The sequence below is a fragment of the Micromys minutus genome, assembly GCF_963924665.1.
Source record: "Micromys minutus genome assembly, chromosome: 12".
Classification (NCBI taxonomy): Eukaryota; Metazoa; Chordata; class Mammalia; order Rodentia; family Muridae; genus Micromys; species Micromys minutus.
This window is the reverse complement of record NC_137981.1, coordinates 27471091-27495967: the sequence shown is the minus strand read 5'-3', so window position 1 is coordinate 27495967 and position 24877 is coordinate 27471091. Positions and strand designations below refer to the sequence as shown.

General features: G+C 45.9%; 1 protein-coding gene across 1 annotated transcript; it reads right to left on the bottom strand.

The window, feature by feature from the left end:
• Window positions 1–13679: 13679 nt before the first annotated feature.
• On the bottom strand, window positions 13680–24624 carry LOC308428267 (UPF0728 protein C10orf53 homolog; the record flags this gene model as incomplete). The annotated part of the gene is made up of 3 exons (XM_080926682.1): window positions 13680–13744; window positions 14747–14866; window positions 24528–24624. 3 exons carry the CDS (start codon window positions 24622–24624, stop codon window positions 13680–13682), a joined length of 282 nt encoding a protein of 93 aa, XP_080782808.1.
• Between the last annotated feature and the right edge of the window lie 253 nt (window positions 24625–24877).

Below are 24877 nucleotides of genomic sequence, written 5' to 3'. Positions count from 1 at the left end.
GTCACTGACTCTAAGAGTCACACTCTCAGAGTCATAGCACTTCTTGGCCCATCCATATCTTTCCCGGAGTATCTTGATTGACAGTTTTAGTAAGATTGTGTGTAGTACAAACAATTTAAGCTTATCCCCGAGGGGCTTACAAATAAATGAGACGCAGACCATGGTTATCTATTATTCATTTATTTGGTTTTGACAATTACTGGGAGTCACCCCTAATCTACTCTTCTAACTGCTGGCCTGGCTGCCTCCCCAGCGATGTACCCCAGACACTTGCTGTTTCTCCTGGCCGTGGACTCATGGTCCATCTCCCATCATGGCAGCCCTCTCCCTCCTCCAACCAGGTCACTCAAAACCCAAATACTTCTAGACATTCCAGGAACTGGCTGTAGCCAATTTTATCTAACCATTAGTTTTAGATCAAGGAACAAGGTTTGCACAACAAAAGCTGGTAAACATGAGAAGAGAATTCAGCTTTATGATACATACACAGAAATAGACCAGACCTCCACAGGACATGCAGGGAATGGTGGAAGGACCCAAACAAAGCAGGTTATGCTTCTAGGAGAGGGGGATGTGGGTGTTGGTCGTAACAGCTGGGGAAGACTGTCCTCTGTCGTCAGAGAAAATATGAAGACAATGGCAGTACCCAGAAGTCACCAGTGTGTTCCCGTTCCCACCGTGTGTCTGCTCTGGTTTGGCTACGTAGATCTGTGTAGATCCAACTGGGGCTCCTCTGGTGGTCTCCTTCTGGGGGAGTGGGAGAATACAGAGAACTGGTTTCCCTTTGAACGACTTCCCAGTGTTATGAGAAGGAATTCTCAAAATCTTGGATGTAGGAGAGAAACTATGCTGCAAATTATCCACCTCCACAGGCTGTTTGTAGCTCTGTCTTGCTGAAGGGTAAAATGAAAATCCCCTGTAGTCGTTTCCTTCTCAGAATGTCAGACCCAGACAGAGAGAGAGGGCTGCAGAGAACAGAAGCCAGGCTTTCGTGCCGGGATCCTAAACATTAGGGTGTGTAGACAAAACCAAAGGGGACAATATAACAGTCCTCCATCTCTGTTGATGGCTTCACTTTTGTGATTTGAATCTCACTGTCTAGGCTACCTAAAAACAAAACAACAACAACAACAACAAAAAATGGGGGCAGGGGTGGTACTGCTTGCCTTTAATTCTAGAACTCAAGAGGCAGAGGCCAATGGATTTCTATGAGCTCAAGGCCAACCTGTAGCCAGAACAACATAGTTTCAACAAATAAATATATCTGTGATGCTTTTAAGGAGCCCAAGGAGGACGATGTTATTACTACTCCATTTTATAGGCGAGAAAACTGAAAAATAAGAGGCTAAATAAATTTTCAGTCATCTAGAGATGTGGTACTTGGAATCTACCTGGAGCTGTGCAGATTTGGAGTTCAACAGGTAAGGTTGTGAGCTTCTTTTTTTTTCTGGTTTACCATCCTATCATAAGACAAACATGAACAACCTCTGAAACTTTTCCCAGACACAGGTGAGACCAAACAGTCTTGGTCTATAAAGGGACTGTCATTTAGCCTGTTGACATGTATGTTTGGAAGAAAATGGTGCCATCCATGGTGGGTGGGGCCAGCTCATCTTTGATCAAGTCTGGAAAACAGCAACAAGCTGAGCCCAGTACTGGGAAAAGGTACTATTTTCCCAAACACATCATGGTGGCAAATAGTTTTTCTCAGGGAGAAAACTCCATATCACACTTTCGTTTCCTTGCGCTAACACCTCCACGTCAAATTGGGAGAGTCCAAACATTTTCGGACGTCCTGAGTGTGCTCTCTGTTACTCACTAGCACCCTGCTCACCCACACCATCTTCCTAACTCTATCTGAGTTACACAGACCCAAGTTTTAGGCTTGACTCTGCCTCTAGCCAACCCTGCCCCCAGTCAACTCTGCCTCAAGCAGTCTGTGGGGTTGTAAGAAGTTTCATTCTCTGAGATACTGTTTGTACCATAATTTGGTATATTCAGAAGACTCAATTCTGAATGTTGTCATCACAAAAAAAAAAAAAAAAAAAGAGAAATGTAGGTCCTGAGCAACTTTTTACTGTACCCCAGATAGACAGATAATCGTTATCTACTAACCAATGGAATCCACACAGTAAGGCTTGAAGTCTGGAGAGATGGCTCAGTGGTTTAGAGTGATTGCTGCTCTTACAGAGCACCCAGTTTCTGTTCCCAGCACTCACATGACAGCTAACAATTGTCTGTAACTATAGTTCTGGAGGATCCAATGCCCTCTTCTGACATCTGTGTGTGTGTGTATGTGTGGGTGCGCGCGTACACCCACCCACCCACCCACCCACACACACACACACACACACACACACACACACACGTGCACAGGTAAAATATTAATACATAGAAAATAAAAATAAATAAATCTTTAAAACATTTGCTGTGGGTGTAGCAGAGAAACTCTGTCTTTTCTCCCCAGAGAATCAGAAGTTCTGCTTGGTACATGGGGGTTTCTGGGTAGGTGGGCTGATTAGAAGATGTCCCAAGCAGGGGAGGATCAGTAGCCAGTGATGTGGAATGTGTGGGCGATTCAAGTCCAAGACTTGAGTGGAACATGCTAGGAGCTGTAGGAGGCTGTCTGGCTCCAGTGTGAGAGGTGCATTAGCCCTCCAGCATCCTGCTGAGTACCTGAAGTGTTATGTTTGGAAGTGGTTCTAGGGAAAATCGTATTGGTTCCAATGGGTGGGATCTAATTAATTCAAGCTGGCCTTAAGAAAATCTGGGTCCTGTGAGATGTCCTACTCTTATTGGCCAGGCATGAGTCAGTAGCAGTGGCAGGATGGCATGGAGTCCCATAGACCAAGGGGAGGAGAGGTGGATTCTTAAAACAATAGAACTATTGCTTTACAAAGGTCAAAGAGAGACAGCCACTGCCAACCACTGTGCCTGAAGCATCTTGAGAGTCAAGCTTCCATGTCCAACAGTCAGAGCTCTTCCAGACACCAGGACCTGAGGGAAACAGTTTCTCCGAAGAAGTCAACTGTTCCTCCGAAAGAGGTGCCAACTAACTGTCAGGAGTTTGTACTTTGCACTTCCATGGTGACATTTAGATACTCCCCCACACTCTTTACACAGCGAGGCCACACTGCCCCCTTGGGGTGTGAATGGTATCTGCTCACTTTGAGCAGGTTGCAACAGAGAATTGCAACTCTTTGTCCTAGTTACCATTAGTTTCCATTTTTGTCACCCCGTGACCAAATACCTGGGAATAAGGACTTGAGGGAAGATTGTTTTGGCTTCTGGTTTAGAGGGCCACAGTGGATCATAGTAGCACAGGCACGGGGAGCAGATTACCATGTAATTAGTTACATTGTGTCTATGGTCAGAAAGCCAAAAGAATGCCCCTGCTCAGCTCAAGTTTTACATCCTGATCAGCCCGTGATGGTACCACCTACTTTCAAGGTTCATCTGCCCTCTTCAGTTGCTGTCCCCTAGAACCTCCCTCACAGGGATGCCCAGGGAGGTCTCTCCTGGGTGATTCTAGATCAAGTCAAGCTGACATTGAAGTTGAGCCATCATATCTTCTGGTGTTCACCATGTGCCTGTGGAGGGCTGATGAGGTGACACCCACGTGTTTTTCTCTTGGGTAAGAGGCACAAAGACAGAAAAATGTCATGGCAGCCACTACTAGGCACTCTTGACCTTCTCAGGAGACAGACAGGGCTACAGTGTGTCAAATATTCTCTCAGAGACTGGGAAGCATATAAGCTGTGTGAGACCAGAGGAGGAAGCTACATCTTTCTTTCACTGTCCTGTGTCACAAGCTTTAGACCAGTGATTCTCAACCTGTGGGTTGTAACCCCTTAGCGAGTCGAATGACCCTTTCTGTCACAAGGATCACATATCAGATGTTTACATTACGATTCATAAACAGTAGCAAAATTATAGTTATGAAGTAGCAACAAAAATAATTTTATAAGAAACTGTATTAAAGGGTTGCACCACTATGAAGGCTGAGAACCATTGCTCTGGACTCTAGAGTCAAGGTGTGAGGCAGAGACTGACCATGCATGGACTGTCTGCTTAAGTCACCCAAAACCCACGATAATGGCAGATTCCCCAAATAACATTAGGACAGGAAGGAAATGGGTGACAGGGCTTGTAGAGAGATTCTTGGTAGCCATGTGAGTGGTGCTTTGCAGGTGGAGGTTGAAAGACTAAGAAAGGCTCTGTTGGAAGATGAAGCCAGCAGATGTTCTTTCTGTCAAGGGGTAGGCAGAGCCTCACAAGCAAGATAGCAGCCCTTTCTCATTTTCTTGTTCCCCAGAAATGTATGAGTGATTTGCTCTGCCACCCACACCTGCTGTGATGTGTGGTCTCACTCAGAACTAAAAACAGTGGGGTAGATGGATGAGGTCTGGAAACTCCACCGAGCTGTGAGCCTAAGCTCCTTCTCTTTATAAAAGGGTTATCAGAGCTGTTTGTTATGGTGATTGGGAGGTGAGTGACACACTGCGGGGAGAGGCAAGCTTGGTGATATTTCAGGAAGCTGTAAGATGGCAAGGAAGCAATTGTGACAGCCGCTGATGATGAATTCATGTGGAGGTAGAAGCAGATGGGGTTCTCTCCGTGCGCCCTGGGTATCCAAGTTGGAAATGTTCAGGATACACGGAACAGTTGCTCTCTTTGGTTACTCATCTTCTTTGCCTGGCAAACAGTCATTTTCCCCTTATAAACGCATCCCCTTCCCCCCCCCTTCCCCCAGCAGGTTTGTTGTTCTAATTGGATCGGTTTCTCCATGTCTTTATCTACCCAGGCATGGCTAACCTAGGTCACAAGATCAATTGTAATGAGCACATGACCCAATCAGGGCAAATCAAAATTAGGTTATAAGGCTTTTTCTGGAATTAATTGGGAAAGAAAAACTTTCTTTCCACAAGGGACTTCTCAGTGGGGAATTCCAGCCAGCTTGGAGCTGCTGGTCAGCATTTAATGGGTGAGCGTGCCTGGGACAGCATGACCAACCGGCAGAGAGAGGGCTTGATGTCACTTATGGAGTATCCGTGGCTAGTGGCCAGCTATGATTGAAGCTGGATTTCTCAGTTACACAAACCAACATACTTTTCTTTTTTTCTTTCTTTCTTTTCTTTCTTTCTTTCTTTCTTTCTTTCTTTCTTTCTTTCTTTCTTTCTTTCTTTTTCTTCCGTTTTTTTTTTTCCCCATCTTGTTGCAGTTGATTAAACTACTTGCCTCAGCCACTGGGATTTGGAATCTGGTCTTCTCAAGGGAAACAGGGCTTGAGGAAGACATTGGGGTGCTAGACTGTGGGTGTGATCTCAGAGTCAAAGAGGAGAACATGGGCGTGGACATGAGACTAGCCATGGTTTGCTCAGAGACACTTCTAATGGCAAATCACTAACAATAAGCTGTTCTTATAATCACTGATGTTTATACCAAATTGAGAGAAGACTTTAAGGCACTTTAAAAGGCAATAAAATACAATAGCTCAATTAGTAAAGTGGCTTGCCATGTGAGTGTGAAGACCTGAGTTCGCAGGGTCTGAGTAAAAGTAGGTGTGGTACCTGTAATGCCCCCAGTGGGGAGGCAGAGCTTGGAGGATCCCTGGGGCTTTGGGGGTTAGCTAGTACAGCTGAACTGTCAAGTTCTAGGCTCAATGAGAAGCACTGTCTCAAAAACTAACAAGGTGATGATCGACAGAAGACAACCAATGTCAACCACCGGTCTCCACAAGCACCTTCCCCTACACCCGAGACCACGCCCATGCCCACGCCCACACCCAGGAGCACAAAGCGATCAGACCAGCAGAGTTTTGTTTGTTTGTTTGTTTTCTGTTTGTTTTTAATAAGGAAGATAAAATCAGACATTTTGGAAGCGGTTTTATGAGAGAGAAAAATAGAGGTTCTTCTGAAGACGGTTTCCAGAGTTCCCACCGCTCCGATGTCATTCTGCACCGATGGGGGTCTGCAGCAGTGTGTCAAATTAAAAGCAGTTTGGATAGGTCTCTGTTGAACTTATTTTACCAATGCTGCAGTCACTAGGGGATAAAAGACTGGAAGAGTTAAAGACAAGGACCAGTTAGATCTCAGAGCCAGATCTGCTGTTCAGTCCCCTGTGTGCGATTTAGGATCTTTGCCTAAGCTTTGGAGATACTTGAAGTTTGTTGTATGAGACCGGGTGCCCTGGCTAGGTTGTGCCTGTCAATCCTTGTCACTAAGGGGTCAGTTGGGGGGATGTTACAAAAATAGTTCGAGTCCAACTTCAGGAATGGAGAATGGAATGGGAATGGGTGAGCTTAGTGTCTCACAGGACTTGGTTCTGCCCACGGGTTAGGGTACTTCTTACCTGAATGAGCAGCTTGGTTGGATTGCTCAACCTCCCGAGATGGAGTTCCTCTGTTTATTCAATAGAATATTGCGTAGGGATCTGTGTAAGGATTCGGTGACGTTGGCTGCTATCAGAACACCAGGTGAACACATACACACAGCCAAGGCTCAATACTCACTAAGCATCAATAAAGGAGCTTACCTTTCATTATTATTTTAAGATAATATGTAGTGGTCAGAAGAGTGTGTGGGTGAGTTCAGGAGCCCATGCAGAACAGAGGTATTGTGTGGTAGGGGTGTGCATGAGAGTGCAGGAGCCTGTGGAAGACAGAGGTGTCAGCTTCCTCTGGAGTGACAGGCAGTTGTTGAACTACCTAACATGGGAACCCATCTCAGGTCCTCTACAAGAACAGTGTGCCCTCTTACCTACTGAGCCATTTTCCAGCTCCAAAGGAGCGATTTTCCTCCCATTTCATTCTTCTTATTATTGTATACAAACAAAAGTGCGTGTGTTCCCAGAAAAGTGGAGGGGGAGTGTCCTTTTTCATCTACCTGTTCACTTTGCTCTTGACTTTTTCAGGAAAGAATATCCTTCCAAGTGTACATTGACCTGTGTAAATTTGTGTACATACAACACACACACATTTACCTACACACGTGCACACAGTTTTTCACACCTACCATACACATCAGGGCATCATATTTATGACATTGATGTCTTTGCAAAGCCAATATATATATAGATAATATAAGAAACATATCATTTTTAAGTTGTTCAAATAGTTTAAAGGGGGCATGGCTGATATTTTTTTTAGTAACAGTATATATATATATATATATATATATATATATATATATATATATATATATATATAAAACAAATCATACAATTTGCCCACTAAAAGTGCACAGTTCTGTGAATTTTAGCATGCTCAATGTCCATGGACTGGTATAAGCATCACCTCAATTAATTATAGGACGTTTTCATTATGTGAACATAAGCCCTCTAATGTTTAGCTCTCAGCTCCTCAGCACCCGTGTCAGCCTTTCACAAGCACTAACCTACATCGTGTTCCTATACATTCATCTGGCTTGACATTTTTAAAATCTAAATAGACGTATATGATTCATGGTCTTTAAAAATGATTTTTATTTTATGTGTGTGTTTGCCTGCATGTGTGTATGTGTACCATGCGCATGCCTGGTGCTCTTAGACACCAGAAGAGGAAGTTGGATCCTTTGGAGTTATGGATAGTTGTGGGTCAACATGTAGGTGCTGGGAATCCGACTCTGGTCCTCTGCAAGAACAAGTGCTCTGAACCACTGAGCCATCTCTCCAGCACCACAAACTATGTTTTAGAGTTTCTGCATTCCTATACACATCTGTATATGGATACTGTTAGGACACGTTTCCTAAAGGGACTAATACTGAGCTAAAGGACATATGTTCTAATTTTATGGCTAATAATGCCAAGTTGTTATGGGGATATTGTATTAATTCACACGTCTCTATCCAGGAATAAGTGACTTCTTCCACATCCTTCTCAAAGGCAGTGTCATCTGCTCTGCTCTGGGTTCTGTTTTAATTTGCAATGGTCTTATTACAGGTAAGATCAAATCATTTTTCTGTGTAGAAGGACCATTTTTACATCCTTTTCTGTGAATGTTCTCTCCATTTCCTTTGTTTTTCTTCTGCGATAGCTGTTAGGGTTTTTTTTTTTTTTTTAATTGATTTGTGGGAGTCATATTAAAAACATGAGTTGAAAGACACTTTTCCATATGTATTTTTAACTTCTGATATGACATTATTTTGTAAAAGAATTGTGAGGTTTTATTTCTTCACTTGATCTTAGCCAAAAGGCCGAGAAGCGATGAGGTTTTATTTCTTATGGAATTGAAGTTATTTATTCTTCCATCTTTGCGGGTTTTGAGTCATACTTTGAAGGGCCTCCTTTAGGGGAGCCTTGGGTGGTTCACTGGGTAAAGGCACTTGCTGTGCAAGCCCAGTGAGCTCAGCTAAGATCCTAGAACTCCATGTTGACCTCTAACCTCCACATGTGTTTGGTGCCAAGCATTATTCCTTCCCACAGAAAGCAAATAAATATAAATTCTTTTATTACTTTTTTTTTTTTACAGTCCAGATGAATACAAATTCTTACCAAAAAAAAAAAAAAAAAAAAAAAAAGGACAAGCACCTTCTTCATTCCAAGTTTACAAAATTTCGGACTTGTGGTTTTACTTGTTACATTTGAATCCCTAGAATGTGTTGCAGAGGAAGACTAGGTTTGAATCCCGCCTCCCTTGGGATTGCTGTCCAATTCTCCTGGAATGTTTAGGACAAACCTCCTTCTCTGGGGTGGTCTAAGGACTTTTGCCATATGCTGTGTCCTTTGGTGGGTCAAATTCCATTTCTACTCCATATTGGGAGTCATTAGTGCCTGATAATATTTCAACATAAACATAATTCATTTGTCCTGTTTTCAAACAACCCAGCTGGCATTTTTTATTGGTATAACATTAGAGCCATAGCTCTACTTAGATCGAGCTGGTATTTTATGATGGATCTGCCTGAAGCACTTGGCAGGCCAAAAGATGAGAACCATGTAGAAATATTCCCAAACCTGGAAAACTTCACTCATCACAAGTCAGAAGCCCTAAATGTTGACCAGTTTTCCTCTGAATCATATGCAGGGGACATCCTGTGAGCACCTGGCATGCTTGTAGCCAGATTCCAAAGAGCTTGGAAGAGTTTGGAATATTCCTGCAGGGTGATAGTAGTCTCCTGGGCTTGGATCCAAGTTTATAGCTAGGCTGGAAAGATTCTTGAGGCTGGTACTCACTGAACATGACCAGTTATTCCTGGAACTCCTGCTGGTTCTTGCTAATAGCTGAGATGTGGACAAGTCTGGTCTTCTGCAAGGTCTATATCTACTCTTAGACTTAAGGGCAATGTGTGGAAGGAAGTGACTCCAGCCCAGGAAAGGGGCAGCAGCAGAGGCCTTGAATCGCCCACGGAACCTGCTGGAGGCGAGCCAGGTAGCAAACAAGGTCCCCTATAGCCACTGTGCTTCCGTGCTCCTGTCAGAGTCAATCTGGCTTGGAGGAGAGGCTTGTCCTTCTACTATGCAGGGAGATACTTCAGATCGGACTGAGGGTTTGTTTTCTGATATTTCACACAAACCCCCAAGCCAGAAAGAACCCCAGAACCTGGGTGGTGTACTTGAAAGTTGCTCACTTTTCTACAATACCTGTGCATTAAAATGCACATTGTCATTTGCAAGTCTTTTGCTTTATTTAAAGAGCAGTAGATACCTGTATTCCAGTGAACGAAGGCTGGGAAGCTGTGATTCTAGAAGAAGGGAGTGGGGTTGAGACCTCCTCCCAGCAGGATGTATTTGATTTATAACACTTTCATCTGGAGTCCTAAAAGAGACTAGTGTGGCACCCAGATAGCGGATGAGCAGCTTGTTGGGCCCCTAATACCGGTGTGGTCATGGGATGAATGAGGAAATCTAAGTTGAAACCCAGTTCAAAATTCTGTATTGTGTTCCTTTCTCTGTGGGCTTTGCATTAGACTTCTGAGCTGCTCTAAGTACTGTACTACAAACTGTGCCCCAGATGCATTATAGCTTTTTTTTTGTGGCATTTAAGTCCTACAATTGGCCTACCTCTTATTCTATATACATACCTTCTGTACTGGCTGGTTTTGTGTCAACTTGACACAAGCTGGAGTCATCACAGAGAAAGGAGCCTCAGTTGAGGAAATTCCTCTATGAGATCCAACTGTAATGCATTTTCTCAACTAGTGACCAAGGGGAAGGGCCCAGCCCATTGTGGGTGGTACCTGGGTTCTATAAGAAAGCAAGCTGAGCAAGCCAGGGGAAGCAAGCCAGTAAGTAACATCCCTTCATGGCCTCTGCATCAGCTCCTGCTTCCTGACCTGCTTGAGTTCCAGTCCTGACTTCCTTTGGTGATAAACAGAAATGTGGAAATGTAAGCTGAGTAAACCCTTTCCTCCCCAACCTTCTTCTTGGTCATGATGTTATGTAGGAATAGAAACCCTAACTAAGATACCTTCTTAGTTACTTTTCTATTGCCATGACTGAACAGCACAATCAAGGCAACTTATAAAAGAAAGCATTTATTTAATCTGGGGCTCTTGGTTTCTGTTTGAGTCCATGAACATCATGGTAGGGAATATGGCAGCAGGCAGACAGACATGGTGCTAGAGCAGCAGTTGAGAGATCATATCTGATCCACATGCACAAGGCATAGAGAAGAGAGGGCAGAGGGGAGGAGGGAGAGGGGAGAGGGGAGAAGAAGAGGGAGAGAGAGAGAAAGAGAGAGAGAGAGAGAGAGAGAGAGAGAGAGAGAGAGAGAGGATTTTGAAACCTAAGAACCCACACACCCTCTCCAAGAAGGCCACACCTTCTAAACCTTCCTAAACAGTTCCACCAACTGGGGACTAAGCATTCAAACACACGAATGTATGGGAGCCATTCTTACTCAAACCACCAGACATACTATCAGGTTACCCTAAGTTTCTCATGGTTCCTCAAAGTAAGGCACATCCTTTCCCTGTTCTTTGTCTCTCTCTTCCTGGAATTTCCACACTGTGCTTTTGGGCTGACAGAACTTGTACAGCGTTTAGGTCTTTGTTCACATGTCATACAGCCTCTGAGACAGCCTTCCCTTTGCCCACTCCATCCCTATAGTACCAGGCACAACCTTGAAGACACTTCTGGCCTGTGGCATCACATTCTGAGGGTTATGGAGCTTGGTGGCCTCCCTTACAGCTCTACATGACAAGCTCTGCAGTGAAAAATCTCTCTTTTTCTCTGCCTCTGTGATCTAGAAGGGTTATCAAGGTTAGCAGCCTGTTGAGGGAACATCCAAATGACATTATTGAAACTGGTCATCAGTGGCAGGTGCTAGTGGTTAACTTTGCGATAAATTTAACCTAGACATAGTGCCAAGATCTGTGCTTCCATTTCCTCCCCTTCCTTCCTGTCTACTTTCTAATATCCTCCCCTCCCCTTCCTTTTTCTGCCTTTCCTAAGATGACTGATAGAGTCAACCGTTCCCCTGGTATGTGTGTGTGTGTGTGTGTGTGTGTGTGTGTGTGTGCATGTGTGTGTGTGAAAACCCAGCTTCTCTGGTGTCATTTCAGAAAGCTGTCTGTTGTTTACTTTGCATATGCAAATTATTGGGTCAAATGTTTCATTGAAACAGAGTAGTTTACATACAGCTCCTACAGCTCCACTGTAGGCAGAGGTGCCATGGGCAGCCATGGGAAGGGCAACCATGGAACTTATGGGGAAACTGTGGGATGTATGGGAAGAATGATGCCTAGACCAAAAGCACACCTGCAGCAGTCTTGAGCAAACAGCACAAAGGAGCAGCCTCCTGAGGGCCATGGATGTGCCTGCTTTTCAGATGGTGTGGTAGTTTTCTATTTTGTTTTGTTTTATGAGGATTTAAAGATATAATTCAGTGCTAAAACTCTTGGCAGGCATGTGGGTGGTCCTGGGTTCAAGCCTCAGTATTAGAAAAAAGGAAAAAGAGCTAAAATAGAAGCCCAGATTTGTAGCATTTCTAGAAAGACCCAGATCAATAGCCCCAGCCCTGTTCCCTCCTGGAGAGCAAAAGTGACATTGGAGGTGAGTGACGGCTGTCCCCAGAGCTGGACACACTTCTCTCTCCATGCTCACAGGTCACTGGGCTGTTTGGCCTGTGGTCTCAGAGGAGCTTGGTTCTGTCTGCCTGCTGTCACCCAGGCTTTGTAGCTTCAGAGTGTGAGCTTACATTAAGAAGGCCTCTGATCTGTTTCTTGTGACTTAGGACACTTGGCCCCAGCCAAGCTGAGAGCACCTGGTTGTACCACTGTCTCATGGTACTTTTCCCTTTACATGTTCAATTCGGGAAGGTTATTCTTTTGTGCCCCATGTCAGACACCTGTGTCAGCATTTTCTTGTCTTTTCTCTGAATCTGGCTGGCTGGTATGTTTTTCCTGGAAACTTGTCACCTTCAGGGAGCATGTATGCTATCACCTGAGAGGTGCCTTCCTGAACCACCTGCAAAGGCAGCAGCTGGAGGCCAGTGTCTGAAGGAGAACTGCTTGGGTATTACGTCTCAGGATTACTTTGGGAGATGTGTCTAAGGAAATACAAGGGTCCTTTCCTGGTCTTCTGTCTGTCACACTACTGAAATGTTCCTGTCACTGGCTGGGGAGCTGATGGTGAGGTCACAGAATTGTTGGTCACAGGTTTCAAGGATAAACCTAACAAGAGGAAGTAGATGTGGTTAGCAGGTTTCTGGCAGCAGTCCTGGGAGTCCTGGAAATCCCCTCACCCCACCCCTCCAAATCTTTATTAAATTATTTTAAATGATGAAAATGCTTAGAATCTCTAAATTTCATTTTAAAACTGCTGAGACAGAACCATGCCTTTGATTTAATTCCAAAAAAAGATGCTTGCTTTCTTTATATGGGCCACTAACAGGGCATTGATTTATCATCTTATAAAGTTGGGTTGTGATTAATTAATTGGTGTTTTAAAAGTATTAAAAGGCACCTGGATGTCTGGCTCGCTGAGGCACGGAGCATGTTTGTCTCCACAGGGAGGGAGCAGGTTCCTGGTTCCCCACAGGGAAGTGTCTTCAAGGAGATGGAAGGCAGAAGACAGAAGGAAGACATTCTCAGTCATTTCCAAAGGCCATGTGGACATCCTGTCTCCTTTAGAGCATCCTGCCGAACTGGCTAACACAAGAGAAGGCAGATGCTTTTCTTGTTTGCAACAGGGCCAAGTGAGGATTTGACTTCACATCATTTTATTCTAGCAATTCAAAATGTTTTCCAGTAAGAGCAAGACACAAACCCGTACAAATGGTCAGGTCTCTGAATTCTACATTTACACTGGCCTGGTCCAGACTTTCAGAGCCCTCATTCCCACCCCCTACTCAGAAGCTCTTTAATTTCACCTGTTCCTGGTTCACGGCAGGCTTCAGAATGGAATGTCTAATGCTTCTGGCGATGGCGCTTTATTAGGGGGCTGGTGCTTTGTTATTAGATTGCATTTTCTTATTTCCTTCAGATCCAGTGCACCTGATATTGGAGGGCTCTCCCTATGGGCTGAGACTGAGAGACGCTGCCAGGGAGGAGTTTTTATTATTTTTCTGGGTTCCTAGGCAGTTGGATGAGAAACCCAAACTGGACAGACTAGTGGACAGGTGGAATCTTCATGTTCTAGCCGGTAGAGCTCACCCACCATCCATGTGTCTACTGAGCCCCCTTTGCTGGTACTGTAGGCTGGAGAACATCCCTGGTGTTCTTCTGTTTGCTCCACCAGGTCAGAAGGCATTTAGCACAGCGATCCTGGCCTCTTCACACAGTGGGTCTAGTTTGCCATCGCCCCCTAGAGAAATAGATAACACTTTTTTTTGGCCAGCTTTGTGAACAAGCTGGTGCAATATTGAATATATCTTGAGTTTTCCCTGGGAGTATGTTCTCAAAGGCTACAGGCACGTAAACTGTTCAGCAGCCTCTGGCAGCTTTGGTGGACTGCTGAAGCTCTTGCTCGTAGGCATGGGGAGGCAGGCATGGTGCCAGTCTAGGGGGCCAGAAATTTTGCAGAATATAGCTGATCATGCCATATCCTGCGGGCACGCTAACACTAACTGTCTCGGAAATCTAGAAAAAGTAAACAAATAGAACAAAAAGCATGTTGTAAGAAAATAATAATAAGATATACGTTATTATGGTGGAAAAAACAAGGAAACTAAACAAAGCCTGATTTTCATTTGAGGGCTGGACTCAGCTTTGGTTTTTTTTTTTTTTTTTTTTTTTTTTCCTGTCTATAGTGTTTGGGGAAGAAGCTAGGCAGCACAGCACTGTACTGTGTGTGTGTGTGTGTGTGTGTGATGTGTGTATGTCAGGGTGTGTATATTGTGTGGTGTATGTGTGTATCTGGTATGTGTTAGTGGTGTGTTTGTTGTGTATGTGTATTTGTGTGTTCCTCTGTGTGTGTGTCAGGGTGTGTTATATATGTGTGTGGTATGTATCTGGTGTGTGTGTTGTGTTTGGTATGTGTGTATGTGTATCTGTGTGTGGTGTTTGTGTGAGTGTGTATGTGGTGTGTGTGAGTGTATGTGTATATGGTGTATGTGTGTATATGTGAGTGTATGGTATGAATGTGGTGTGTATGTGAGTGTGAGTGTGTGCTCACACAATTGCATGCCCTCCAGCATACACATGTTGTCTTTCATGTGCCACAGGGAACAGGGCTCTTGAAGTGAGTTTGAAAAGCAGACAGAAGCCCAGTTTGATTATAAGCATGGCTCCCTGGCCATTTCCACTGGACACGGAGGGACTGCTCAGAGAAGGCTGAGGGCTGGACAGAGGCCTCCCACAGCCTTACCAAACTCCAGGTCTTGGATGTCACACTGAAAGACCGTCTCCTCATTTACTACAAGCTCCACCAGATTCCAGTCTTCTATCGGTTCCAGGATGATCTGATGTCCGTCTTTGGCCAACACAGCTGAAAAATGAAGAAAGACGCGGGTGACAAGTGGGTAGACTCCACGTTAGCCTTTGTCCATTTCCTCATAGATGTCAGAGCTCCTCCCTGGTTGGTCACAGTCATGAGTGCCTTGTGGGCACTTAGCTAGTCCCAGGCCTCCATTTGTCCTTAAAGTCTCAGGAAAGCAAAGACAGACACCCAAGTGACACAGGTCTTGCTTGTGAATTTCCTCAGGCCTGGAGGAACAGTTAGAAATTTTCCATCTCTTGGAAGTGGCCACTGAGTCCCACCCACAGCTCTACATCATGGAGATGGTGCTCAGTATTGGAGGTGACCAGGATCCAGCAACTTCTTTTACTGATGATGGAAATATAATTTGGTTGCCTTTCCAGAGGGTAATTTATAGTGGACAAGACAGGCAGATTTGGGGGGAAAAAATAAGACAGGCAGATTTTTGCCACAAGACGTTCTTTCTATAATATCCAAATTCTGTGAACAGTTTACAAGTCTGATAATAAAAGGATGACAGAGCATCCTAGTCTATGTGCATACAACGAGAGTTTAATTTGGAAATTTTAAGCTATAGGGCTGGTGAGATGGCCAAATGGGTAAGGGTACTGACTGCCAAGACTGACAGCCCCAAGTCAATCCCAGAAACCTACATCATAGAGGGAGAAAACCAACTCTTGCATTGTCCTCTTGTGTTCACCTGTGTGTGTCATGATGTAGACGGGTGTGTGTACACACACAATGTGTAAATAAATATGGAAAAAATAGGGACTCTGTTAGCTGGGTGGTAGTCTCTTGGGACATGTGAGAGATGGGAAGCAGTTCAGTCTGGTAGAGGATGGCAGACAGCAAGAGTGTTGGGTCTGTCGACCCTTGATATCAAAGAGTTGGAAAAGGTGCCTAAGTGAAGAACCTAAGCCAGGGAGTGGTGGTGCACACCTTTAATCTCAGCACTCAGGAGTCAGATCTCTGAGTTTGAGGTCCACCTGGTCTATAGAGTGAGTTCCAGGATAACCAGGGCTACACAGAGAAATCCTGTGTGAAAAACCAAACAAAAAAGAAAAAGGGACTTTAAAATATAGTGATACTTGTGATAAGAACAAAAATTAGGATGTAAATACGTATAATAGATTAAGAACATATACTCAGTATTAATTAAACTATGTATGTGAGAAAGAAGAAGTTCGTGTGGTGTGACACACTGTAACTCAGCTCTAAGGGAGACTGGGGCAGAGGATACTGAGTTAGAGGCCATCCTGGTCTACTAAATAAGAGCCTGTCTTAAAATTCAAAAAGATGGAGGAAAGGGAGCTCCGTGGTTCTTCCTCCTTCAGAGGCGAGATTATGTAAACCGTTTACTCTTTCAGCACTTCCCATGATGTCTATAATAATCAGAAGACTTTTAAGAAGAAAACGGGTTTATTAATCTCACCTCTGAGTCTGAGGCTTGTGTATCTATCATTTACACCCAGTGGCTCCTTCCTCCAAGCCAGCCACAGATAATTTGTTAAGGCAATCTTTCTTTTCCCCCTCCGATGAGGATTGAACCAAGGTCTTAGGCGGGCTAGGCAAGTCTCCACTACAGCCCCGCCCACTCCATCTGGTCTGTGGTTAGCTCACAGTGCAGCCCCCCCCCCCCCCGACTCCACCCCCCCCAGACAGCTAATGGCCCCAGTCTTCTCTGTTTCCCCTGACGCTCTCATGGCCCCATCCATCCTAGAGTTGGTGCCAGTTCACCTTTAGCATCCTGCCTGCTCAGCTGAGCAACTGGGTTAGAAGAAACAAAGCATCAGATGGGGTCACTTTTTTTTTTTTTTTAAAGTCTCAGCATTCCAATCAGTTTTCGGAGGGGAAGGGCAGACATTTCTGTCTGCTAATTGCATTTAATTACTGAGACAATCGCTGTTTCGGAATGTTGTTGTGTCCACTCCTTCATCCTTCAATCAGTTCAAGAACATCCGGCCCCAGCTGTGAGACTTTTAATTGCATAATTTGGATTTCACTTCTGGAAAGAAACTTGAGAAAGACTCGGTGAGGGTCTCCATTAACACAGTTGCCTCTCCAGGCACCTGGGGCTGGCCCTAATTGACCTACCTCAGCTAATGCCTCTCTCCAAAGAACACCCGTGTCCTTTCTCTGGCGTGTTTGTGCTATTGTATCCTGTTTTAGTGTCTTGGTCTTAAACATCTTTGAAGAGGGCATTCAGTGACTTGTTTAACTGGAAGTGGTCCAGCTGGTTAGGAAGGACAGTTCCTCAACCAGGGAGGCATGCTGTTAGTCCATGGGGAGGGATTTCTGACCTCACCTTCCCTGCTCATTGCACCCCTCCCCCCAGGAAGTAGCTACCGGTGGGAAGGAGTTCCGTGGCTTCTAGGACCTAGGCTTTGTGTGGTCTGTAGAACTGAAATCTGAAAGGGACAGCGCGGGAGTCTAGCTGTCACTCCTCTCCAGACAGCTAAAGTTAGCTTTCTAAGGCCTGAGGGAGTCTGAGAGAAGAGGAGACAAGGACTAGGCAGGCACAGGCAGCAAAAGACCTCAGGAGGCAAGCACTTCCCAGCTGTCCTGGACTTGTCCCTGAAAGGCCCATCTGATTGAAACTCAGGCTACATCTGGCTTTGGAGCATATTATAGAGACAGCCTTACTCTTCTGGGACAAGGTGTTACTGAAAATGGATTTGGTCCACAAAACGAGCCACCCCATGGAGTTGAAAGGCAAATGGGGAGGGTTCCCATGAGCAACTTAAGCAGACAAGAAGGGCTCGTCTCTCCCTAGAGAGGAACCCAGGCACTGGCACCTGAACTCTTAAAGGCATGCCTCTTGACCTTCCTGCAGGAACCTGGGGCCAACACAGGCTCCCCAAAGGAGCAAACTCAGAATGGTGCCACCACCTTCCCTTGTGGCTACTGGCTACCTTGTCTGACTTGTTACTCTAGTAACGACTACCTCAGAATCGGTCACACTATCAGCCTCAGTACTTCAATCCCTTCCTGTCAGAGAGGAGGTCGTGAGCCCCGACTATAGCATGGCTGGTGCCGGCTAAAGGGAGGAGGGAGAGCAACCCCCTGGGATTCCTGCAGCTCACCCAAATGCCACTGCTTGGCACGGAGGGGGACGTCATTCCCTGGGTTGCTACTGAGATGGTTGTCTATTCAAAGAAAGGTCAGATAAGCATGTTCCCTGAAACAAAGCCTGTGCACAGGAAGTGGCTAAACCCCAGCATAAATCAGCCAGAAGTCGTAAACCACCCGCAGAACACCCACCTCTTTGAAGTGGCACCTCATCCCTCACAGGGAATCCGGGATAAAGTGCAGGGACAGGGGAGAGGCCCTCCCCGAGCTGGCAGAGCTGTGCACCATCTGCGGGTGATGTCAGTGCTGCTGGCGTCCTGACGGATTGCCTTCCTTTCTTTACTGGGAGCAGACGCGATGCCAGTGACCATTAATGAACACAGCTAATGCATCGCTGGGGATAGGAGGATGGCACTTGGGTACCTTGACTAAATAAAGATGGATTCCATTTTTAACGGTCAGTTCCAATGCCTTCTAATTCCTTTGAGGGCATCGTTTGGCAGCCTCAAGTACAGTAGATGAGGAGAAACCATGGCCGGGGCAATTACTTAAGGCTCTTTTAAGCATTGGTTTAGTGGAGACGGTTCCTTTTTTTGCTGAGCCATTATAATTCCTGACTAATAAAGAACAAGAGCGTTCAGATTGCTTAGGGCATGGCATGTTCAGAAAAGATCAGGCATCCTTCCAAAGACAGTGGGGCTTCGGGAAACGATAAAGAGCTATGATTTAAAAAAAAAAAAAACAAAAAAAAAAAAACTCATACGCAGAATTCAGAAGCAGATCCTACAGAGGAGGGCTTGCAAGTAGATCCACTCACTCTGGCACTAACGCTGGGTCTAAAGTGGGAGAGTGGGGGCGGGGTGAGGGAGTAAATGTCCCCTGCTTTGTTGCTATTAACACCTTCGCCCTGGTCACCAGGCCCTCCGTAAATGTTGGCAGCTGTTATTAGATGTGTTACCAAGCACGGGTATACACAGCTTACTTTCCAAATCAGCCACCTGCAGACACCTTCCAAACCTCCACAGCCATCAAAGACACCCCCAGGACTTCCTCAAAATACCATCCCCTCCCCAAGAGGGACCAGCAGCCTGTACCCGAGGCCTCAGCTCAGCTTCTGGCCCCACTGAGTCCTTTACCTACTTGCCTCTCTGAGGCCAGAAACCATGAGTTCAGATGTTCACCAAGCCTCTCTGTTCCTCTCTGATCCATGCCTGCTTTCTTACTTCACTCTCCTTCCTTCCTCTCTTTCCTCCACCCTTTCTTTCCCCTGCAACTCCTTACTTTTGGGGTGGTGGTGGTAGCAGAATCTTGGTGGCCCAGGATGGCCTTGAACTCATGACCCTTCTGCCTTAGTCTCCTGAATGTTGGCATCACAGGTATCGCCACACTGACTGATTGCCTGTCTTCCTTTTCTTTTGTCCACCCCCCTTCAGAGCCCCATGTAGCCCAAAATGGCTCGAACTGCTAATTCTCCACCCCCCCACTCTCCAAGAGCCAGGATTACAGATGTATACTGGTTTTTTGTCTCTCTGTCTTTCTTTAGGACACCCTTTCCCCGAAACTAAACGTACATTTAAAAGATTTTCAGATTACAAATGTAAAGCGGACTTGTGATTCTGTAAAAATCTTAGACATTATAGAAAGGGACAGCATTTTAAAAACCGGCCTGACTCTACCTTATGTCCCTCTTCTGTCATCTGCCCTTTCAAGCAGAGAAAGATCATGGTGTGCAGGGGACACAGGAGAGGCTCTACACCTGCCTAGTGCTGGGCTCACCCACCCAGGTCTCCGCCTCCATGCCAGGTGACAGACGTGCTGCAATGACTCGAACCATTGCAGTTTCTGATTGCTTCCTTTTTTTCCCCCACCAAGAATGTTGCAGAAAGCATTGCTAGTATGACACCTGTGTTAACTGAGGGGGTGGGGGTGGGTTGCAGTAAAGAAGGTACTTGGGGAGGAGACATTTGGTTTCTGTTGTGTGGGTTACCATTTTATAGATACTCCCAAGTTGCCCTCCAAGCTCACTGCCCAATTTGTCTTTCAACTGGAAACCTATGAATTTTCATTCTCTAATCCTTCCACAACCCACAGCTGTAAATGCATCTCTCTCCGGAGACAGCTGGAGCTCAACAGTTTGGGGTCCGGTCTAACATGCCTTCTGGTACTTCTACTTTTTCCCACTTCTTCACTACCCAATTCTGGCCCCTCCTACTCTGTCCTTAGGCAAACACCTCTGCCCTGCTGCCTGGTTCTGTCTCTTGCTCCAGTCTCCCTCCAGCAAGTGGCTCTATATTTCTGATGAGTAGCTACGCCCTCAAAGTTGATACATTCTTTCCTGGATGTTTCAAAAGTAACATTATCATGAAACCCTTCTCTCAGGGTCATCCAAGCAGTGAGCCATGACTAGGGGAGAGGAGACCCTTTCAGTAGAGCTATCAGCAAGCTGAGCAGGGAGCTCCAGGGATGCAGCCCTTGTGACTCACTGCCCAGGTGAAACTGGCCTTTCCTGCCTTTAGCCCACTTCTGCTTCTGTATGTGGGTGAAATGGTTTCTTCCGTCTGCTGTTAGTGCCCCATCTGGGGTGAATAGAAATGTGGTCACAATTTTCTGTGTACCAGACACCATCCTAGGAACTGGTACCCAGCAGGGAATGGGGCAGATAGGAATGGCTGAATTGTTTATCCAAGTGTGTGTGAGGTGAGGAGGTAAGATCAGTGGATAAAGGCATTTGCCGTCAAGCCCTAGTTTGGTGGAAGGAGAAAATCGACTCCATTGATTTATCTCTTGAACTGCACACATGAGTGTCAGCATGCAACACACAAGGTATGCCACACACATGCACACACGCACACAAGACTCCAGAAGGGCTTGTCCATGAGGGTGACTTTCGGGGCTGATGACTTGGAGGCTGAGGAGGGAAAGGCATCCCAGGTGCAGCTCCTCCTGAGCGTCAGGTGTAAGCTCCTGGGATCCCTGGAGAGTTTCATGGTCAGTGAGGGTGTGGGTGTGGCTGGAGTGGATGTGTAAGGAGGCCAGGAGGAGCTGGGTGGCCTTTGGAAGGTCGTTGTCATCTATCCCAAGTGATCTGGGAGCCACCTGAGTTATCCAGGCATAAAGCCCTGCTCTGGTTCTGAGAACAGACTACAAAGAGACCATGATGGTTACAGGGAGCTCAGGCCGGAAGCCATGGCACAACACAGAGGAGAAGGAATAGAAGGAAGAGGGGGAGGAGAAGGATGATGATGATAATGATGATGGCGACCAAACAGAAATGGTGGAGAAAGGAGATTGGCAGGGCTAAGAAGGATTGAATTATGGGTATGCACCAAGGACAAAGACTCTGAAATAGACTGACAGGCTGAGTAGTAGGTGTAACCGAGGAGGAATGAAAATGGGTGCAAGGTTCTGGCCAAATGAATGACAAAATGGGAGAGGCCAGGGCCTGAGACCGGGAGAAGGGAGGCGTTGAATGCCATTGGTGTCCAGATCTTGTTTATAGTTAGACTCGATCCTGCCTTCATTTCTTCTAAATCCTAGAACATGGTTTCTACATACTGGTTTGGTGTCTCTTAACAATTCAACTTCCTCCATTTCTCTTCTGCAATTTCTCACTTCAGAATTGGACTTTAAGGTACAAATTACGGCATTTATTCATTTATAATTTTTCAAGGCAGGGTTTCTCTGTGTAGCACTAGCCCTGTGGAATTAGCTCTGTAGACCAGGCTGGCCTCAAGCTCAGGGATCTGTTTGCCTCTGCCTTCCAACTAAGGCTAACTCGTGGTTCTTCACTTAGGCACCTTTCCTGACTGTTTGATGTCAAGGGCAAAACAGACCCAACCATCTCTTGCCATCCTCTACCAGACTGAACTACTTCCCATTCCTTAGATGTCCCGAGAGAGCCCCTCCTTTCCTAATGACTGTCTCTGAAATAAGTCCTTGCCACATGCGGCATGGTGCTCACTGGTCTCTCTGCATTTCTCACAGTGCGGGGCTCATAGTCTCTTTACCAACAGGGAAAGGGAGGCTCATGAAGAGGCCATGTCAGAACTAGGTTATCTCATCTTCAGAGCCTTTGTGCTCAGCCTCTGCTAATGCCGTCCCCTGGCCACAGTGCAGGCCTATAAGCAGATGTTGTGCATATTACATATCAAATGCACTGGGATGGAAGATTGATTAGACTGTAGGAGATCTAGGGGTGGAGGTTGGAGTTACTACTTACGAAGTAGCGCTATTGTTTAGGATGTTGGAAAACTCTGGGAACAGACAAATGATGGTTCTGCAATACTGTGATATTTAGTTAGTGCTGCAACATGACACCTCTATGGGCTTAATTATACTTTCCTTAGTTTGTGTGTCGAGTCCTAACTCCAGCCTTTAGGCTATAACTGAGGTTAAATGCGGTCATAGGAAGCCCCTGGTTTGAAGGGATTAGAGTTCCTTATTCTTTGTACATTTTTCAACTGTGGGTCTCTGCTAGTTGCCATCTATTGCAAGAAGATGCTTCTCTTAAGAGAGTTGAGAGATCCACTAATCTATGGGTATATTGATAAGTCTTTGGAAGTTGGTTTAACACTCAGAAAAATAGTGGTAGGTTTGTCTTTAGAGTTTATAACCTACCCAACAATGTCACGCTTCCAGTGGTACTGGGAACGGGTTCTGACTTGTAGAGTGCCCCTTAAATCCAATCAGAAAGTCTTTAGTTGTTCCCACAACGTTGGTGCCACCACTGCACCAGTGGGCACGCCCTGCCAGGCCAGCCGTTCTGTAACCCTCAGAGTTTACAGATGGGTAAAATGAGTGCTTACTTCCAGAACTATAAAAGCTGGCCAGGAGAGCTCAACCCTACATGCCACATGAATGTCACCCTCTCTATTGCCTAGTCTCAGGAGACTGCTCTGCAACAGAGGGGCAGAGAGACTAAAGTGAAGTCGGCTTTGGTTACAACAGGACAGTCACACGTGTGAACTCCTCACAGTTGTGATGCTATGCAAAAGCTCATGCCAGACAAAATCCCAGCCTGCCAAGGAGAGGTGGACATGAAGTACCACTCTGAGCCTTGACGTCATTAGCAATTAATAGCTGCTGGGGCAGGAGGAGTCGTTTTCTCTAAGGGTGTGTCTCCAAGAAGGTTTGCCATGCCCCAAAAGATAGATTCACACCCCAGAGGATTTGGGTAGCACAGAGTTGACTAGCTTGGAGTTTGTAAAAAGCAGGCCCGAGTGAGTGACTAGGAAGCTGGGGGCGGGGCTGGAGGGAGCGAATCTGATCAAAGTATGTTGTATAAAACCGTCAAAGATAAATAATAAAACGTGTTTTTAAAAACGCAAAAAGAGGATCTGTGGTGTCTTCCTTGATGATGATATAAGTTTGTTTGACACGGTATCCACCTTCTCAGTACCAGAGGGCAAGAGAGAAAGTGGCCATCAACAAGCTGGGAAGAGAGCTACACCAGAAATCACCCTACCTAGCCAGGGCCTCCAGCATGTTAGGAAATGGGATTTCTACTGTCCAAGGCACATAGCCTGAAGCATTTGGAAGCTGACACAAACTAATATCAATGTTACCGTGGAGTTTCCAGCTCTGGATAAGACAGCAGGACCAAAGAGAAGCTTGGAGAAAGGGTTTGTTTCAGCTCACAGTTCCACTCCACTGTCACTGAAGGAAGTCGGGGCACGAACTAAAGGTGGGAACTCAGAGTCAGGGCCTGAAGTAGAGGCTATGGAGGGGTGCTGTTTACTGGTTTGCTTCTTGTAGCTTCGTTCAGCCTGCGATCTTACAGAACCCAGGGTCACCGGACCATGAGTGGTGCCTCTCAAAATGGGCTGGGTCCTCCCCACATCAATGACTGGTTTAAAAAAATGTACTACAGACTTGCCTACAAACCAATCTCACAGAGACATTGTCTCAAATGAGTTTCTCTTCCCAAACAACTCTAGCTTATGTCCAATGGACACAATTGGGAACACAGATGCTAAGGGATTTGCTACAGAAACCTCTCAATTATTTTCTTAGAGTGACATTTTGTAATAGTGAAAAGCTTACCCACCTTTTAGGTGTGAACTTTGAATACCACCTCCTCCAGTAAGTCATCCCTAATGGCTGGATCCAAACTGATTTTTGTGTCCTCTAGACTTATTAGAGCATTTGGTTTTAAGCACGACTCTTATTAATCAACACACCCTTTTCAACAGTTCAACCAACATCTGCCTGCGTCCATGCACACGTGTTTAACACAGGCCTAGCTGCATAAATGAACAAGCAAGGGACAGTATCTCAGGCTGGTCACTGTGCAGCCACTTGACTTACAAAGGTCACTTGTTATTCCTCATCCTAAACTTCCCAAATCCTAATGTGGAGTTAGCTGCTTTTTCCTAAAAGTTGTATATTTTGACCGGTAACACTTACGATACTCACAGATTATGTTCATTCTCAGCTTTTATATCCAAGCAGGGGGAGTCAGAGGGAGGTGCTAAGTCATCAGGGAAGGCTTCCTGGGGAAGGCGGCTTGCCTGGGATCTGAGGAGGGAAGGTCTAGGTAGGGGACTCAGGCTGCATCCGGGAGGCTAAGGCTCAAAACCAGGCCCTTGGTAGGGTGGCCCACCTTGCAGACCCTGCAGTCGGGAGGTGCGGTGCTCCACGGACAGGCCCACTGCGCTGTAGGGCCCATAGCGCAAGGTCACTACCGCTTGTTCTGGCATGGTGCTGTGTCCTGTCTGAGAGAGGTTGTCAAGGACTCTAACACCTGCTGCTAGGCAACCGCCCCTCCAGACTTCGGAGAGGTGGGCGTGGCCACGTGCTGGGCGGGGCCAAGGCTTTCCCTATTCAAGCCCCCAGGTTTAGAACAGAATTACTGGTCTAAGGCCTGGTAAAGTAACTCAGTTTCCACCTGCTGTGGTAAGTGTTAGCGGTGACTGCGAGAGCGACTTAACTCCCGCCAATTAGGGAAAGCAT